Below are 19,959 nucleotides of genomic sequence, written 5' to 3'. Positions count from 1 at the left end.
TTTCATGTTTTTTGGGCCTGTCCAAAAATCCAGTCATTTTGGAGGGAGGTGTCAACCGAGATAAATAAAATAATAGGGGAAGATTTGAGTTTTCTTTTGTTATTTTATATCTCGGTAAAATCCCGGAAACAGTCCTACGTAAGGACAGGTACCTGTTGAAGATTCTTCTGGCAAGTGGTAGGAAAGCCATAACCAGAAGGTGGTTGCAACCAGATCCTCCAACATTGAACCAGTGGCATGGGATCATTCAAGAAATGTACTGTATGGAGAGACTTACCTTTGTTTTATGACTTCAGTTGGAGAATTGTATGGAACGCTGGGAAAAATGGATCGTGTATGCACCTTGAATAGTGTGACATTTGGCTATGATGTATGTATGTATGTATGTATATATGTATGACTGTAAAAGAATATTTTGATTTTAACAGTATCACCCATGATGACCTCATGTTCCTTGTACACGTAAATAAATAAAAAGTTCACAAAAAAAAAAAACACATGTTCTTATTATACTTCTGCACCGCTTGCAGAATGTTCTGTATCTAGAATATTGATTTTTTAAAATAGTTTCTATCTCTAATGCGTTGTCTTTGTTTTGATTATTGTGTCTTTTATTTTTTCTTGTGCCTTAATGTTCATGAAGCACTTTGATTTGTTTGTGTCTGAAATGTGCTCTATGAATAAACTAACTTGACCTCAGCCGACACACTCCAAAGACATGTCCCAGCTGTGAACAGGACAGTCCTAGATGTGTGTCTTACCAACGTAAAGCTCGCTGTAGAACTCCAGCTTGGTGTGTCCATGGGGGGGCATGGGTCTGATCTCGCTGTGCTGTCCATCCAGCTGCAGCAGCGCCTCCTTGATGTTCTTCTCCGCCTCCAAGTGATGCCACTGGTCATCGTTAAGACGCAGTGGCGAGCGGACACTGAGCTCCACCCGCTCACCGCCAACGTCAAAAGAGAAGGAGACCACCGAACCCCCTGGGAGCGCCACACACATATCAAGCACCGCCACATTAGAAAGAGAAACACACACTCACAGGGTCTTATCGTCCTGGGTCGGAATCAATAACAAAAAAATATGTGCTGCTAGTCTCTAGTCTTAATGCCCCGGCTTCAGGCTCTAGTCTTTTTGCCCTACTTCTAGTCTTTATGCCCCCTGCTTCTAATCTCTAGTCTGTATATCCCTGCTTCTAGTCTTTATGCCCCCTGTTTGTAGTATCTAGTCTTTATGCCGCTGCTTCTAGTCTCTAGTGTGTATGCCCGCTTCTAGTCTCTAGTCTTTATGCTCCCTGCTTCTAATCTCTAGCCTGTATGCCCCTGCTTCTAGTCTTAATGCACCTGCTTCTAGTCTCTAGTCTTTATGCCCCTGCTTATAGTCTTAATGCACCTGCTTATAGTCTCTAGTCTTTATGCCCCTGCTTATAGTCTTAATGCACCTGCTTATAGTCTCTAGTCTTTATGACCCTGCTTCTTTTCTCCAGTATTTATGCCCCCTGCTTAAAGTCTCTAGTCTGTATGCCCCTGCTTCAGGCTCTAGTCTTTTTGCCCTATTTCTAGTCTTTATGCCCCCTGTTTGTAGTATCTAGTCTTTATGCCGCTGCTTCTAGTCTCCAGTGTGTATGCCCCTGCTTCTACTCTCTAGTCTTTATGCTCCCTGCTTCTAATCTCTAGTCTTTATGCCCCCTGCTTCTAGTCTGTATGCCCCTGCTTCTACTCTCTAGCCTTTATGCCCCTGCTTCTAGTCTTAATGCACCTGCTTCTAGTCTCTAGTCTTTATGCCCCTGCTTCTAGTCTTAATGCACCTGCTTCTAGTCTCTAGGCTTTATGCCCCTGCTTATAGTCTTAATGCACCTGCTTCTAGTCTCTAGTCTTTATGCCCCTGCTTCTAGTCTCTAGTATTTATGCCCCTGCTTCTAGTCTCTAGTCTTTATGCCCTTGTTTATAGTCTCTAGTCTTTATGACCCTGCTTCTTTTCTCCAGTATTTATGCCCCCTTTTTAAAGTCTCTAGTCTGTATGCCCCTGCTTCAGGCTCTAGTCTTTTTGCCCTACTTCTAGTCTTTATGCCCCCTGCTTCTAGTCTCTAGTCTGTATATCCCTGCTTCTAGTCTTTATGCCCCCTGTTTGTAGTATCTAGTCTTTATGCCCCTGCTTCTAGTCTCTAGTGTGTATGCCCCTGCTTCTAGTCTCTAGTCTTTATGCTCCCTGCTTCTAATCTCTAGTCTTTATGCCCCCTGCTTCTACTCTGTATGCCCCTGCTTCTACTCTCTAGCCTTTATGCCCCTGCTTCTAGTCTTAATGCACCTGCTTCTAGTCTCTAGTCTTTATGCCCCTGCTTATAGTCTTAATGCACCTGCTTCTAGTCTCTAGTCTTTATTCCCTTTGCTTCTAATCTCTAGTCTTTATGCCCCTGCTTCTAGTCTGTAGTATTTTTGCCCCTGCTTTTAGTCTCTAGTCTTTATGCCCCTGCTTCTAGTCTCCAGTCTTTATGCCCCTGCTTCTAGTCTCCAGTATTTTCCCCCTGATTTTAGTCTCTAGTCTTTATGCCCCTGCTTCAAGTCTCTAGTCTTTATGCCCCTGCTTCTAGTCTCCAGTATTATCCCCCTGCTTCTAGTCTGTAGTCTTTATGCCCCTGCTTCTAGTCTCCAGTATTATCCCCCTGCTTCTAGTCTCTAGTCTTTATGCCCCTGCTTCTAGTCTCCAGTATTTTCCCCATTTCTAGTCTCTAGTCTTTATGCTCCTGCTTCTAGTCTCCAGTATTATCCCCCTGCTTCTAGTCTTTATGCCCCTGTTTCTAGTCTCCAGTATTATCCCCCTGCTTCTAGTCTCTAGTATTTATGCACCTGCTTCTAGTCTCCAGTATTATCCCCCTGCTTCTAGTCTCTAGTCTTTATGCCCCTGCTTCTAGTCTCCAGTATTATCCCCCTGCTTCTAGTCTCTAGTCTTTATGCACCTGCTTCTAGTCTCCAGTATTATCCCCCTGCTTCTAGTCTCTAGTCTTTATGCCCCTGCTTCTAGTCTCCAGTATTATCCCCCTGCTTCTAGTCTCTAGTCTTTATGCCCCTGCTTCTAGTCTCCAGTATTATCCCCCTGCTTATAGTCTCTAGTCTTTATGCCCCTGCTTCTAGTCTCCAGTATTTTCCCCATTTCTAGTCTCTAGTCTTTATGCCCCTGCTTCTAGTCTCCAGTATTATCCCCCTGCTTCTAGTCTCTAGTCTTTATGCCCCTGTTTCTAGTCTCCAGTATTATCCCCCAGCTTCTAGTCTCTAGTCTTTATGCACCTGCTTCTAGTCTCCAGTATTATCCCCCTGCTTCTAGTCTCCAGTATTATCCCCCTGCTTCTAGTCTCTAGTCTTTATGCCCCTGCTTCTAGTCTCCAGTATTATCCCCCTGCTTCTAGTCTCTAGTCTTTATGCCCCTGTTTCTAGTCTTTTTAAATGCTGTTCCTAGGTGTAGTACTGAAAAAGAAGCACACACACTGCAGAGATGTTAAGGGTTAGGGTTAGGGTTTCTTACATCTTAACTACAAGTGTTTACTTATCTTCCAGAATAATCTAAAATCACACACACACACACACACACACACACACACACACACACACACACACACACACACACACACACACACACACACACACACACACACACACACACACACACACACACACACACACACACACACACACACACACACACACACACACACACACACACACACACACACACACACACCTCTGAGTTCAATGTGAAGGAAGTTAGTTGTTCCTAGGTTCTCTAGAAAGACTCCATGGGTGGATGAGGTCTTGAAGTAGAAGGAGATGTCGGTGCTGGTCTCTCCTCTGAAGGAGGGGAAGTGGAGGGAGGAGGCCGGGCTGCTGAAGGACGCTGCGTTCCAGAAGCTCCCTTCAGAAAACAACAGCAGTACATGCATGAACACACCATGGTTTCTCTCAAAGTCTCTGTGAACAATTCATGCGTGTTTGTGTGCTGAGGGTGTATGTGTTTTATTCTGAAAAAAGAGAGGAAGAGAGATAGAGCCACTCACGGTCCCCCTGGCATTTGAGCGGACCCACAGTCAGTTTGGCCTCAGATCCGGCTCTGCTCGTATCACCAACCACAACCTGACTGACAGGCAGGTGGTCCTTATACACCAGCAGGCCTGCATCTTCCCTCCTACACACACACACACACACACACACACACACACACACACACACACACACACACACACACAGACACACACACACACACACACACACACACACACACACACACACACACACACACACACACACACACACACACACACACACACACACACACACACACACGACTTACTAAAGTAAACACAGCTCATGTATTTATAGTATTATAGTAGTACAGATACAACACGGACACTGCCCTACAGAGAGGGTGCAAGTAACTTTTCAAGTAATGACAGAAATGTTCACTTTATAACCAGATGAAGCAGTTTAACCCTTTGTAAAGGGACAGAACAGATTGGGGGTGCACTCACCATGAGCGCAGGTCAGCGTCACAGTTGCAGTAGTGTTTGGCATCAGTACAGTTGTGTTCGATACCACAGGAACACTTCTGTATGCCTGGTCCCGAGCCCCCCCAGTAAGAATGCCTCTCATTGGCTCTTCCTACCCACCAGGTGTAAGGGGCTCCATCTAGGAAAGAACATCAGCTTGGTGTCACTTTTCACCAATGTTTAAATTCAACAATTCTTACTTCAGACACATGCTTTACCTGGAAAGTATCAGTAGTATTTTCTACAGTACAATTCACACAAAAACATATATAATGCTATATCATGCTTCTTAGCAACATGATTAACAATCAGTCACTCAGAACTGTAAATCACTTTATCTCAACTGTTTACACCTGACATTTGGATGAATCTTCTTACAGTGTGACTGCCAGGTATAACATTAGCCCACTGTCAGGGTTTATAATAGGTGATGGTAGACCACCAACATGGAATACACACCTAAACCTGTTGTCTGTTTAAGAGTGAGTGTTTATATGCTGTAACACGGGCCATCGTTGTGTTTCTGACTGTCATTGTGCTCATGTGGTTTCTATGCTTATGTGCTCTTGTACGTGTTATCTGCATTCCATCATCCTGCCAGGCACTGCAGATTCAATTGTATATTTACAACTAAGTCAGGCACATTTATATAATGGGTTCAAGTTCTGAAGTTATTATGTGCAATGTCCTTTCTTATATAAATGAATACAAAAGAGTCCTTTGGTGAATGGTGAACTTGCATCATATATATGCATGCTCTTTTTACCCGGAGTGTTGAGCAGGCGGGACATCCTGCAGGCGTAGGCCACGTACTGCTCACAGTAATCTGCACTGCTGGACACTGAGAGCAGCTGCAAACACACAGGGAGGACACACAAACACAACTGAGGTTCAGTGTTGAGCAGAGTGGCAGAAACTCAAAATCTGCACTAAACGCAGATATAACCGTCCCTCTGAGGCGCACTGCCTTTGCACAATCTGCGTCTTCATTTATTGCCATCAAACACTGGAATATTCTTCCAGCTGAGCATAAAACCTGCATTGACTCACACTTTCTCTTATGGAGCAAAAACATGGATATTAGGCAACCAACATTAATTACACTCTAATGAGTTTTTCTATTTTAACTGTATTGTAATATTATATTTTAACTGTACTATGTACTATTTTATGACTTATTTAATAATTGTTTGTGTGATAGAGAGTATGAAATGTTTGTAGTGTTTGTTGATTGTTATGTACCTGCCTAAGGACTGCAGATGGAAATTAGCTGTTAGCTCAAATCTGGCATAAATCCCCTCTTCTTTTTTCTGAGATTAAGGTATTTGTATGCATGATCCTTAGGGTAATAAATACATTAAAAAAAAGAAAAATTGTGTTAAATAAATGTTTAGATGCACTAACATCACAGGAGTGAATTGCTAGTGTAAGCTTATGTGTTAATGCTGTTAATCATTTTAATGCCATATCAGTGTATTTTCATGTTATAATGTCATATTTGTCTCTGATAATATATCCAAACTTATTCAGTTTTAAGAAGAAATGTTCATTTCTATAACAATAAACTACTCAATGTGGAAATATCAATATATAATAACTAGAAACTCTTTACTGATTTTGACACATGGTGGGCATCAGTTTGATTGGTCCACCCACATTCTCAAGACTTCAAAAATATGTCTTTATGTGATGATTGATTATTCACCTGGAAGCCTTGAATCTGGTCAGGTGTAATTCAACACTGTTTTAGTGTTTTTTAGTAATTACACCTGTTTAGGTTTCCATGATAACAGATGAGACTCCTCTAGTAGTGTAATAGTGTATACTATCAGCTGCACCAATGCAATGAACCGTCTGGTTCTCCACTCCGAACACAAAGGGACAGAGTTTACAGCTAGCTGGCTTCCAGTAGGTGTGTAGTCAGTGTACCTGTTCATCAGTCACATTGTAAGTGATCTGCAACACGGCCTTCCCCTCCTGCCCCGAGCTGGTGACTGAGGTCTGAGAGGAGAGGTTGTTCTTCAGCGTCGTCCAAACCTTTCCCTCTAAAGCCCCGGAGAATCCCAGCATTAGTATCCTCGCCTCAGTAAACATTCATTTCCACTATTCAACATGCAAGCAGATGCATGTTAACATGAGCTTTATATACAGGGAACATGATACACATGGTTCTATACCACAGCAGCTACATGTACTGTTCACAAAAACACAATAATAATAAAGGGGGAAAAAAGGTTTTGTAGTTTAAGAGCCTGTGTCCACACAGCACTGCTAGGGCAATAGGGAGGTCCTCCTCCCTGCACCAGAAAAATGTTCAGAGCACTTTTTTTATTGTTTCTATGACAATGATTTATTGTGTGTGTATCAGCGCATTTGTAAGAAAAACTAGCATGGCACCCCTGGTTTTTTTTCATCTATTTGTCCTACCATCTTTTACCATTACAACCAACCAAATGGTTATTGCGCTCACACTCACTGAATGGTCTGAATGGTCCATCTGCGCTCAAAGCGAGGAGGAAGATCTGCGTATGGAGATAAAGTCAACTTCCATGGTCTGCACATGTTTTGCTTAAACAATCCTGCTTGCGGTCTTTGTTTTGATCGTTTCTATTTAAAAGATATGGTCAAAAAACAAGTTTCTCCTCCAATTTCTACAGTCACGTCATCAGAGCTTTGTTCCGTATTAGTTTTCCCTGTTTTATTTTTGTTATGTCAAGATGTTTCTTTGTTTTCCCGTTTTATTTGAAAAGTGTTAACCCCTGTGTTATGTCTGCTGTCACTTCCTGTCTCTGTTTCCCTCCTGTTTGATGACCTGATTGTGTTCACCCGGCTACCCCTGTGTTTCGCTTCCCTCCCCACCTTTTTCTTTCGGGGTCAGAGTCTCGTCATTGATGATGATGTTGGATGTTTTGAGGAGTTCATGTCTTGCCTTATTTTCCTTGTTTTGCTTGTTCCAGCCCTGAAAATAAAGGATTCTGAATACAAAAAAGGTGTTCTGCATTTGGGTGCTAACTGCTCCGCTCTCCAACCCTGACAAGCTTTCCTGAAAAGATGAAATATTTTCATCCGGAAGCCTAACACGGCGGTGCGCTTAGAAAAGCCTTTTCCCAAGATGGCTGCATGTGAACATTTTTTAGAAAAAAAACTGGCTTTCAGAAAAAAGTGCCATGTGCAAACAGGCTCAAGTGTTGAAAGAAGAATTGTGTGTAAAAGTTTTGGGTTAAAATGTATTTAAGCCTCTTAAATGACATCTCACCTGTCATGTCACAGTGCACTCTGAAGGGGGTGATGGATCCACTGCCGTCGGGGTCAATCCAGTAGCTCCCTGAGCTCTTGCCCTGGTGCTGATACTCCTCACAGGACTGTGGATACATGGCTACAGAGGAGACACATGGCTCAGCACACACTAATCAGTTTGTGTGTGTATGCCGTGTGCAAGCATGCGTTCGCACTTACATGTATGGCAGGTGGCTCCAGTGTATCCTGTGCCACTACAGTTGCAGCGGAATGTATCCCACGTCTGAGAACAGCGCCCGCCGTGCTCACAGTAATTAGGAACACACCTAATGAAGAGGGGGGGGGGGGGGGGGCAGGGGAATGAGAAACTGCTGTCACTACTGCTGTTAGGCACCAGAACAGCTAACCTTCATCCCTGATCCAATCTCAGATTTTGTACAAGCTTATGTTTATACCTGTCTATAATGGCACACATATCCAGGCTGACATTTTCAAATGTTCCAATGAGGCCCTGCTCGACTGCCCTGAGGTCTGCCAGGTGGTCGTCTATGTGGATCATCTGCATGCAGCCCTGGAAGGAGCGCTGAAGGGATCGAGTGTTGGCATGCACAACGTTTCCTGAGGGCAAGCGGAGGAGGTCAAAAGCCTTTACTGTAACAGTGCAGGTCTAACAGAATGAATGAACAGTTTGTTCTGCTGTTTCGCCCCTATGACTGTCGGCAAGACATTAGAAACTTTCAGGTCTTGAATCCAAGTTTCTAGAGACAGATTACAGACTACAACCTTTCCATGACACATACAAGTTCCAACAGACACTTAGCAATGTCCCTGAAGACTCACCCCCGAAGTGGTAGGTTCCTCCGGTCTGGATCTGGATGGGGATGGCTGTCCTCACTGTGGAGGCCTCGTCTCCATCGACTGTCAGCATAGCATAGTTCTCCAATGCATTCAGATGGACACTGTGCCACTGGCCATCATTCAGACCGGAACCTGCAGGGTTAACCACACTTCAGTCTATGAACGCATATGTAATATCTTTCACATGTGTAAAAATGTCATAAATATGTTCAACAACAGACTGTGCAACCTTATTCTAACTTATTTCCCTTCACCCACACACTACAAAAACTGATTTGTATAAAAGGTATAAACTTACTATCCAGCTCCAGTGTGGTTTGCAGATTTTACCGTTATTAAGGTAAAAATGTCTCTGTGTCTTTTCTCCAAAAGTGCTGAAGGTATACTGATTGGTCAAGCACATACTGTATGTCACAACTTGAATACAGTAAAAGTCAAACATTTTTCATTTATTATATCTTGACTCTAACCCTATCTTAATAAACTTCTCCAGAACTTCTTTAATGTGAAGAGCAATGATCTGAGCAAACCTGAGGAGATGTCGATGCGTGTGTTCTTCTTCTGTGTGACATTCATGTAGACGGTGACCTTGCCCTCCGTCAGTCCCACCTCTACCCAGCCATCAGCGAGTCCCGTGAACATCAGCAGCCCGTTGGGGTTCCAGGTCCTGAAAGACAGGCTGACTGACAGCGTGTCACTGTCAGTCTGACCCGGCAGCCGCAGGAAGGACGTGGAGTTGAAGAAGACGGAGAAGGAGTTGGCCTCAGCACAAGAGAAGGTCAGGTTACGCTGCAGAGGAGGAGAGACACATCTGAGCCATCTGAGGAGCACTGTTTTACAGCGGCTCGAATTATGAGCAGGAGGCTTTATCATTTTTAAACGGATTGAATTACAAGTTGTGAAATGTTTAATTGATAGACTGGTGAGTATCCAACCAATCACAAACTAGCAACTCTCCATAGCTTTGGTGTTTACAGCTCATTTTGTTCTGATATTAAGCATACAATATTTTGGGGTGATTATAACTCAAATGTATAATAATAATAATAATACATTCTATTTACAGAGCGCTTTCCTAAAAACTCAATGACACTTTACAAAAATACAATTCATCAAAACATAATTCAAACCACACACTGAATATATTTAAAATACAACATTCATTTTCAGTTTAAAAGCAGTTTTGAAAAGGTGAGTTTTGATTTGGGATTTAAACATTTTGAGGTCAGGGCAGTCACAGATGTTTTTTGGAGAGTGAGTTCCAGAGGCAGGGGGCAGTGACAGAGAAGGCTCTGTCCCTCCAGGTCCGGAGTTTGGTCCTGGGAGGAAGTGAGACGAGATTTGCGTCTGACAAGCGGAGGCTGCAGGAAGGAGTGTGGTGCTGGAGCAGGTCTGTGAGGTAGGAGGGGACCTGGTGATGGAGGGCTTTGAGGGTCAGAAGAAGGATCTTAAAGTGGATGCGTTGTGGGACGGGGAGCCAGTGTAGGTTCTGCAGGACAGGGGTGATGTGGTCACAGGAGCGGTGTGGGTGAGGAGACGAGCGGCAGAGTTCTGGATGAACTGGAGTTGGTGAGGAGTCTGGATGGTGTACCATAGAGGATGCTGTTGCAGTAGTCTAGTCTGGAAGAGATGAAAGCTTCTGGTCGTCGGAAGAGAACTGGCCTCACCATCGATCGTGAGGCTTATCAGGACCATGTGAAGTCCTATAAAGAAGCTCTCTCCCAGATTAGGTCTTTATACTACTCCACACGACCTCTGCTCCAAGTTCCTGGAGTTCTTCCAGGCCAATTTGGATTGCATCAATCAGCAGCTTCTGGTGCCTCCACCCCCATTCCAACCACACAAAAGCCACAAGGTACTGCACGCCTATCTAAGTGCAGCCTCTCCTCCTTCTCCCCAGTGGATGCCCTACTAGTAACGAAGCTGGTCACAAAGGCCAAGACATCAACCGGCTCTCTCGACCCCATGCCCACAGCCTTGGTCAAGGAAGCACTACCCACCACCTGCCCTATTATAGTGCACATAGTGAACTTGTCATCTGGCATAGTCCCAACCAGCCTCAAAACTCAAAAATCCTGGAAAGAGCAGTTGCCGCCCAACTCCAACCACACATGTCCGACCACGAGCTCTATGAACCATTTCAGTCTGGCTTCAGAGCCCACCACAGCACATAGACTGCCCTCGTCAAAATTACAAACAACCTCCTCATCGCATCTGATTCCGGCCTCATCAGTATTCTCGTCCTCCTGGACCTCTCTGCAGCCTTCGGTACCATATTCCACACTATCCTCCTCAGCCACCTGTCTGACCACCTTGGGCTCAGTAACACAGCTCTTGCCTGGTTCAAGTCCTACCTCTCGAACCGACAACACTTTGTCACCATCAGTGACTGCAGTTCCCCATCAGCCCCTGTCAACCAAGGTGTACCTTAAGGGTCTGTGCTTGGACCCCTCCTCTTCACCGTCTATATTCTCCCACTTGGTCAAATCATCCACCACCATGGTCTCAACTTCCATTCATACGCTGATGACACACAGCTCTATCTGTGCACCAAGCCAGCCACTCAACTCTCCCCTCAATCCCTTGTCAACCGCCTACAGGACATCAAAAGCTGGATGTCGTCAAACCTACTCAAACTTAACAGCACAAAAACAGAGCTCATGGCTGTGGCTCCCAAGTCACAACTCCGGAAGGTTGGAGATATGTTCCTCTCCGTGGACGGCTGCTCCGTCTCTCCATCCCCTGAAGTTTGCAACCTGGGGGTCATCCTGGACACAACCCTCTCCTTCCAGGCTCACTTCAAATTGGTCACTAAATCTGCTTTCTATCATCTCAAAAACATTTCCCGACTCCGCCCTTCACTCTCCGACTGTGGCAGAAACGCTCATACACGCCATCATCACGTCCAGATTGGACTACTGCAATGGGGTGCTCTCCGGGGTTCCCAGACAGACCCTGGAGAGGCTCCAGCATGTCCAGAATTCTGCCACCAGAGTTCTCACCCGCACCAAACCATGGCAGCACATCACCCCCACCGTCATCCACCTTCACTGGCTCCCGATCAAGTCCCGGATCACTTTCAAAACCCTCCTCCTCACCTACAAGTCTCTCCATGGCCTCGCTCCACAGCACCTATCACACCTCCTCCATCCCTACATCCCTACACGGAGTCTGTGACCCTCGGACACGGGCCTTCTCTCTATTCCACGCACTCGTCTCCGAACCGTTGGTGACAGGGCGTTCAGTGTTGCGGCCCACACCCTCTCGAACACTCTTCCTGCATAGATCCACAATGCTGCCTCCCCGGACATCTTCAAATCCGCATTTAAAAACTTACCCCTTCACCATAGCCTTTGACCACTAACTCATCTTAGTCCCCCGTTCTTCTACCACAACTGCCATTTCTGTTTTCTATTTTATTTTACTTTATTTTTCTATTCTTTTATTTGCCCTATTTTTTTGTTTGTTTATTTGTTTTCTGTCTGTCCTCAAAAAATAGAAAGCGGCCTTTGGTTCCTAGAAAGACGCTATATAAATATAATAATATAAATTATATCTTTTCATGGGACAACACTGAAGATATGACACTTTGATACAATGTAAAGTAGTCAGTGTACAGCCTTTATAACAGTGTAAATTTGCTGTGCCCTCAAAATAACTCGACACACAGCCATTAATGTCTAAACCGCTGGCAGCAAAAGTGAGTACACCCCTAAGCAGATGTGGGGCCAAGTCACTGTTTGGCAAGTCACAAGTCAGTCCCAAGTCTTAGGGCAAATCGAGTTCAAGTCCGAGTCACATCAAAGCCAAGTCGAGTCCAAGTCCAAGTCCCGATGTTTTTCAAATCCTGAACAAGTCATCATGTACTCTTCACTTAATATTGCAATTATTAGACTATCGATCAGCATTTTAACATATCAATTTAATCTACAGTCTAATTTTATAAATACAGTTTGTAATATGTTCAATCTTTCTGTATTGAAATCTTTTACAATATACACATGCGCCCTAAGACCTTCAAAGTATCTTAGAGAAGAAGTGAGAGTGAATATTGGGTTTGAATTATATTAGCACGGAAGGCACCAATGTGACCATAAAGTTAGTAAAGCGCCTTAACCAGTGAGGCTATGAGCTGTGTGGATGTCTGAAAGCAGTGCTTGAGCATGCCAGTTACAGTACGTTTCCTTTAATTATAATGAGACTTAATATTTCAATAAACATAAATGTTTAATCTGCATTACAAAACTACATTACAAAAACAGCAGAGTTGAAAGAAAAATAGGGGGCAGTTATTTTACGGTTCACATCGGGAAAATAAAAAGTGAACCATTTTTCTTCTCAGGTGTTGCCTCCAAAAGTAGTGTGTGTGTGTGTGTGTGTGTGTGTGTGTCTGTGTATGTGTATGTGTGAAAATAAGAAGATGTCTGATGAACTTAAGATGAATAGCATTTGTAAAGTCAACTTTGACAACAGTGTGTTCGACATCTGTGCACAACTAGAACATCTGTGCAACAGAAATCAGTACAGTTGAGAGAAAAATACAGGAACAGTCATCAGTAAAAGGTATTTTTCTCTGGTTGTGCCTCCAAATGTAAGGGTGCGAGAGAGAGAGAGAGAGAGAGAGAGAGAGAGAGAAAGAGAGAGAGAGAGAGAGAGACAGACAGAGACAGACAGACATGCAGCTCTCGACTAGGCTTCCCTTCCGAGGCGTAATTGCATCTTTTGCATAGGTGAAATCCGGAAAAATCGTGAATATTAATTATTTAATCAGGTTGGTTAAATCCCTGATCCAATCCAAAAAGGCCAAAATCCGCCACATGATTGCATCGCTCGCACTTGCCTGCTGGCTCTCACACTTTACGTCTTCGGGGCTTCGCAAGTTCGCATTGCAGGGAAGGATGTCCATGATCAAGGAAATTTAGTTTTTGACTCGAGACATGTCAAGTCATTACAAGTAAAAGAGGCAAAGTCTGAGTCAAGTCTCGAGTTAATAGTATTCAAGTCCAAGTCGAGTCGCAAGTCATGCCGAATTTGATCAAGTCAAGTCTGAAGTCATTAAAATCATGACGAGTCCAAGTCATGTGACTCAAGTCTGACTCGAGTCCAAGTCATGTGACTCGAGTCCACATGTCTGCCCCTAAGTGAAAATTACCAAATTGTGCCCAAAGTGTCAATATTTTGTGTGGCCACCATTATTTTCCAGAACTGCCTTAACTCTCTTGGGCATAGAGTTCACTAGAGCTCCACAGGTTGCCACTGGAATCCTCTTCGACTCCTCCATGACGACATCACAGAGCTGGTGGATGTTAGAGACCTTGCGCTCCTCCACCTTCGGTTTGAGGATGCCCCACAGATGCTCAATACGGTTTAGGTCTGGAGACATGCTTGGCCAGTCAATCACCTTTACCCTCAGTTTCTTTAGCAAGGCAGTGGTCATCTTGGAGGTGTGTTTGGGGTGGTTATCATGTTGGAATACTGCCCTGCGGCCCAGTTTCCGAAGGGAGGGGATCATGCTCTGCTTCAGTATGTCACAGTACATGTTGGCATTCATGGTTCCCTCAATGAACTGTAGCTCCCCACAGCCAGCAGCACTCATGCAGCCCCAAACCATGACACTCCCACCACCATGCTTGACTGTAGGCAAGACACACTTGTCTTTGTACTCCTCACCTGGTTGCTGCCACACACGCTCGACACCATCTGAGCCAAATAAGTTTATCTTGGTCTCATCAGACCACAGGACATGGTTCCAGTAATCCATGTCCTTAGTCTGCTTGTCTTCAGCAAACTTTTGCAGGCTTTCTTGTGCATCATCTTTAGAAGAGGCTTCTTTCTGGGACGACAGCCATGCAGACCAATTTGATACAGTGTGCGGCGTATGGTCTGAGCACTGACAGACTGACCCCCCACCCCTTTAACCTCTGCAGCAATGCTGGCAGCAGTCATACATCTATTTTCAACAGAGACAACCTCTGGATATGACGCTGAGCACGTGCACTCAACTTCTTTGGTGGACCATGGCGAGGCCTGTTCTGAGTGGAACCTGTCCTGTTAAACCGCTGTATGGTCTTGGCCACCGTGTTGCAGCTCAGTTTCAGGGTGTTGTCAATCTTCTTATAGCCTAGGCCATCTTTATGTAGAGCAACAGTTCTTTTTTTCAGATCCTCAGAGAGTTCTTTGCCATGATGTGCCATGTTGAACTTCCAGTGACCAGTATGAGAGAGTGTGAGAGCGATAACACCATATTTAACACACCTGCTCCCCATTCACACGCTGCTGAGGGCAGTTTTGTATTCTTGCAGGTATTCGGTGCATATTTGGTGATGTACTGTTAATCCGGTTTGCTTGCAGAGTCTTTCGAGTTGAGTTTTTCATGATTTCATTGTGCGAAGTTCAGGAGTGTACCAGGGTGCGGAGTGAGTGAATGTGACCGTTTTGGTTTTTATGGGAGCCAGCTGGTCGAGACAAGAGGAGGGTGTGTTGTTGTAGAAGTACACAAGATCACAAGGATTATCAGACGGCAGTGGGCGGATAATATTGTAGGGATGGCAGCAGAGAGAGCGTCGGGGAGAGAATTTTTATGTTTCTGAAGTGTATTTGACGTTTTTCTTTGGGGGCAGGGACTGGGATGTCAATTTCTATAGTGATGGTCAGATGATCAGAGATGTTGAGGTTGAGGCTGGTGAGTTGGTGAATTGTAAGACAAGTTGAGCATACCAGATCCAGGATGTGTCCATGGCTGTGGGTGGGGAAGTTGATGTGTCATCAATGTGGATGTTGAAGTCCACCAGGAGGAGAACGGATGGTGAAAAAGCATATAATTGAGTCAGGAAATCAGAGAAGTCGGAGAGAGAAAGGAAGGGTTTGGCTTAGGAGGGCGGTAGATAATGGCAGTGAACAGGGGAGTGGAGCCTGAGAGTTTAAATGCAAGGTGTTTAAATGAAGCAGTGGCGGGGATGGGAATTTTGGTTATTTTAATGTCCTTTCTGTAAGCTGCTGCAACACCGCCTCCCTGCCCCTCAGGACGAGGTGTTTCGATGTATGTGAAGCCAGGGGGTGTAGTCTGATTGAGTGAATAATAGTCCAGGGGTTTGTGCCAGGTTTCAGTGAAGTAAAAGAAGTATAGGTTATTGTCTGTGATGAATTCGTTCAGTATGAGGCTTTTATTGTTGAGTGAACGGGTGTTGAGTAGTGACAGTTTCAGGTGACCTTGCGTGTGGTTGGTTGGGTTAAGGTTTTGGGGAGCGTGCGTCGCTGCGGAGGAGCGCTGCGTGGTGCACGGGCTTTCGGGTACATCTTTGTGTTTAAAAACTTGTTAAAAACTTCTTTAATAAAACCAATAAAAGTTTATAAAAGCCCTGTTTGGTCTGTGTATAAAAGAGAGAGCAGTAACTGGAGCACAGGGCGTGCACGGCGGGGTAAAAACTGTTCTCCTGACCCCCCAAGGTGTCCCACAACCTCTAAAAGATCTGGTAAGTAGGCTAAAATCATCTGGCTAAAAAGACTCGAGGTTGACTTTGTTTAAAATAAGCATGCGGGTAAGATTAGTATTAAGATCATTTTTTTAAAAATTTAAAAATCAAAGCGTTTTATAAAACAAGTGCTAAAAAAAGTGCTGTTAAAATCACTGCAACCAAAGTGATAAGATATAAAACATAAGAAATATCAAAATATGTAAAAATATAATATATAAAGTATAAAATATATCAAATGTAAAATATAAAATACACACATTAGTATCACACAGGGAGGGAAATTGTTTTAAAATAAAGTCAACCAAGTGTCCTTAAAAGTGTTTAAAACCCAAGTCTTCTATTAAAAGAATGGTTCTAGGTTAAATCTCTGTGGGAGGCTCCAGCATCTATTTAAAATAAATAAAAAATAATGGTCAAAATGTGTTAAATGAACGATGAGGGATTAATAATATATACAGGAAAAAGGGAGATTGACCTCCTCATGTGGAACTTACTAAACGGAATGAAACATGCAATAATCATCATCAGCCTGCCCTCGCCCCCTCAAAGTTGGCTTTAAGGCCACTGAGGAGGCTGCCCAGGCTGCTGGAGTATGTTGTTATTATCGGGATGAGGGCAGGACCAGACGGCCGAGAGGAGGTGTCTTGATATTTCTCTGTAAAAGTCCGGCCGACCTCCGCCTTGATGGACTTCAGGAAGCGCCGCGAATAACCCCGTGGCCTCAGTGCACTAAAGAGGGTCCGGGTAGCCTCCTCCACATCCTCCACCAAGGTACAGATCCTGTGGAAGCGGATCAGCTGGGATTTGATTAAGCCTCTGTACGTGTGCTTAGGGTGAAAGCTGGTCCTATGGAGAAGTGCAAGTCGGTCCGTCTCTTTAAAAAACACTTTGGTAGCGTGTGTTTTGCTCAGTTCGCTGGATTCACGGAAGAAGACGCAGGTGTCCAGGAACTCTACAGTGAGGGGTTGAAGGGTATGGTTGAGTGTTATTTTGGGGTGGTGGGAGTTGAGTATGTCCATGAAAGTCGTCGGGGGAGTGATGCCGTAGGCCAAAGATGTCATCCAGGTACCGGACATAAAGGAGGGGTTTGAGGGTGAGTTTGATGAAGGCTGTTTCCTCCCAATGGGCCAGGTAGATGTCAGCATAAGCGGAGCGCACTTCTGGCCCATAGTACAGCCGCACAGCTGGAGGTACGGGTTATTATTGAAAACAAAATCATTCCGAGTGAGGGTGAGGTGGAGGAGCTGGATGATGTGACTGTCGGGTCTGGCTGGGTTGGGGTATTTATTAAAAGTGTGTTGAATGGCAGAGAGGCAGAGTGGAGTTTCTATGTTTTTGTACAGTGCGGCTATGTCTAACTAAAACAGAGGGTGTAACTGGGAATGGGGAGGTTTTTTATTTTATTAACAAAGTGATAAGTGTCCTGAATGTAACTGGGGTGGAGTTTGGAGGGGATTTATGAAGTGATCTATGTATTCTGTGATGTTGTATGTTTCAGACCCGCAGTCACTGACGATGGGGCGGCCGACCGGAACAACAGAGGGGACCGTCCACGTCTCAACAGGCTTGTGGATCTTGGGGAGCAGGTAGAAGAGACGGGGCCTGGGCTCCTCCAGACCATCCAGATATTGTTTTAGTTTTTTGTTTTGTTTCTGTGTAGTGTTTCTGTAATGTTCCTAACTAGTGTTTCTAATTGTAGTGAGAGTGTCAGTGGCCTGTAATATGTGTTGTTATATAATTGTCTATATGCTTCTAATATGTAATTGTCCCTATCCTGTATGACTATTTGGCCCCCCTTATCTGCTGGTTGATGACTATGTGTTGGCTGTTACCTAATGTTTTAATAATATTTCTGTGTTCCTGGCTAATGTTGGGTTTGCTATGTGGAAGAGGGCGCCAATGTCTGAGTGTGTCAAGGTTGTTATTGATAAGTTGTTTTATTCCAGGTGTTAATGTATCAGTGTGTGGTTCCCAGGTGGACGGTCCGGTGAACAGGACTGGCTCCCGTCCCTGGCTCCCCTGGAAGTGGTCCCTGATTTTAATACACCTGTGAAAGGCATGGGAGTCCGCCCTGAGCTCCGGCCGGGTGAGTGGTTTGGCAGTGGTTATGAAAGTGAGTCCTTTTTCCAGCACCTCCAACTCGACGACTGTGAGGGAGAAAACGGCAGAAAGGTTGGGGATGTTTGACAGGTGGGGAGTTGTGGTGTGACAATTTTCCCCATCTGTGAGTTTAACTGTTCTTGCCAGTACCTGAACAACATCTCGGCCGTGTGGGTGGTCCAGTGTACATTGTTGTTATTGACTCTAAAGAGAAGTGGGTTAATTTCTGGTATGAAGTTATATTTCAGGGCTATCGTGTTGTGGATGGCTGTCAGCAGTATCTGTTGTTGAGGGTTGAGTCGGTCTGAAAAGTTGATGATGGGGATGTAGACGATAGCGTTGGGGAAGGTGGTGGTGGTTTGCTTCCACATTGCCTGCAGTTGTTTGGTGGTAGTCGTCAGGGTTAGGGTTAGGGTTAGGGTTAGGGTTGTGATTAAAGTTGTGGAGCTCAGACACGGAGTACAGCGCCGGCATTGTGAGGTAGAGGAGCGTTAGCACAGCGTTGGCATCAGCAGGTGACCGAGTGTCGAGTGTCCAGTCAAGGAGAAGCGTTGTCCACACCAGGACTATCCAGCTGGTAATCCACAGCATGCCCACGGAAACACAGAGACAGTCCGGCGAGTAGCAGAGGTAGACTGACAGGCTACAGGCTGGATTAGCCTTACCTTAGCCTCCAGGAATGGAGGGACGCCTGTTGCGGTGGTGGGTAGCGGAGGAATCAAAATGGAGCACGGGAAACGGAGCCCAGTAGAGCAGACCACACCGGGACGAACAGATCCCGGTGTGAAAAACAGTTGGGTTCGGTGTGGCTGGTGATGTTACTGACGAGGACAGTTCAAGCTGATGGTAGACCGGTAGCATCGGCGAGTCAAGCTAGCAGGTGAGGTCAAGCTAGCAGGTGAGGAGAGTCAGGCTAGCAGGCTGAAATAGCCGATCTACGCTAATCCTGTAATATGATTGTCTTTTGGATCGTTAGTTCAATGTGGTGTATCCAGATTTCTAGTAGGATAGCTTTGCAGTACATATTAAAGTAAGGTAAACAGCAAAACATACACAACAGCAGTAACAGAGCGGCAGCCAAAGTGCGCCAGCGTCTAGCGTGACTTACTGATGTTGGGCAATATCTTAAAATGTACTTGCTCATCTAGTATATCTGGCATCTCGGCCCTAGTGTTACCTCATCCATCGAATCATGAACCTTATTTATAGATTAGTTTTAAATATGTAATGCATGCAGTGTGGAAAAGCATTTTAACCTAAAGACAGACTAAGTCACACACACACACACACACACACACACACAGGGCCAGACAGAGTGTTCTTACAAAGCTGGAGGTGTCCACCTTCTTCCTGCGGACCAGGTTGGTGATGTTGTCTCCGTTGTAGGTGATTCCTTCCATGCAGCCCACAAAGTTGTCTACGCCTCCGGAGCTGGGCTTCGCTGAAACAGGGAGCCCCCCGAAGCTGATCTGAGGACAAGCAGTAGAGCGACAGAGATGTTATGTTAAATGTACTGTATTGTTTCTTTTTCTTTTATCAAAATTGATTTGCTTCGTTGTGCATCAAAGCAACTAAGAAAGAAGCTGATCATGCTAAAAGAGGATAGTGGTCCGAACAGCAGCTATCCCCACTGAAAGCTGGACAAGAACACGGGGGTGCTGGGTAACCCGGAGAGAGGAAGGCGGAGAGCTGGGTCCAGGTTAATGGAGACGAGAGATAGAAGCCTTCCCTCCTCTCATCATGGGCAACATAAAA

General features: G+C 44.9%; 1 protein-coding gene across 1 annotated transcript in view; it reads right to left on the bottom strand.

Moving 5' to 3' along the window:
- The window catches only part of cntnap2b (contactin associated protein 2b), a 49,913-nt gene that overhangs the window by 14,434 nt on the left and 15,520 nt on the right, over positions 1-19,959 (bottom strand). Inside the window, exons 8-19 of the mRNA XM_063886763.1 lie at positions 19,530-19,673; positions 9,160-9,418; positions 8,612-8,761; positions 8,227-8,389; positions 7,991-8,097; positions 7,791-7,910; positions 6,464-6,579; positions 5,301-5,385; positions 4,517-4,673; positions 4,046-4,173; positions 3,733-3,903; positions 762-980 (exon numbers count right to left, since the gene is read on the bottom strand). Of these exons, the coding sequence (XP_063742833.1) occupies positions 762-980; positions 3,733-3,903; positions 4,046-4,173; positions 4,517-4,673; positions 5,301-5,385; positions 6,464-6,579; positions 7,791-7,910; positions 7,991-8,097; positions 8,227-8,389; positions 8,612-8,761; positions 9,160-9,418; positions 19,530-19,673 (1,819 nt within the window). The remainder of the gene's footprint in view (positions 1-761; positions 981-3,732; positions 3,904-4,045; positions 4,174-4,516; positions 4,674-5,300; positions 5,386-6,463; positions 6,580-7,790; positions 7,911-7,990; positions 8,098-8,226; positions 8,390-8,611; positions 8,762-9,159; positions 9,419-19,529; positions 19,674-19,959) is intronic.

Source organism: Eleginops maclovinus, chromosome 6 (assembly GCF_036324505.1).
Source record: "Eleginops maclovinus isolate JMC-PN-2008 ecotype Puerto Natales chromosome 6, JC_Emac_rtc_rv5, whole genome shotgun sequence".
NCBI classification, from domain to species: Eukaryota; Metazoa; Chordata; class Actinopteri; order Perciformes; family Eleginopidae; genus Eleginops; species Eleginops maclovinus.
This window is presented reverse-complemented; position numbering and strand designations above follow the sequence as displayed.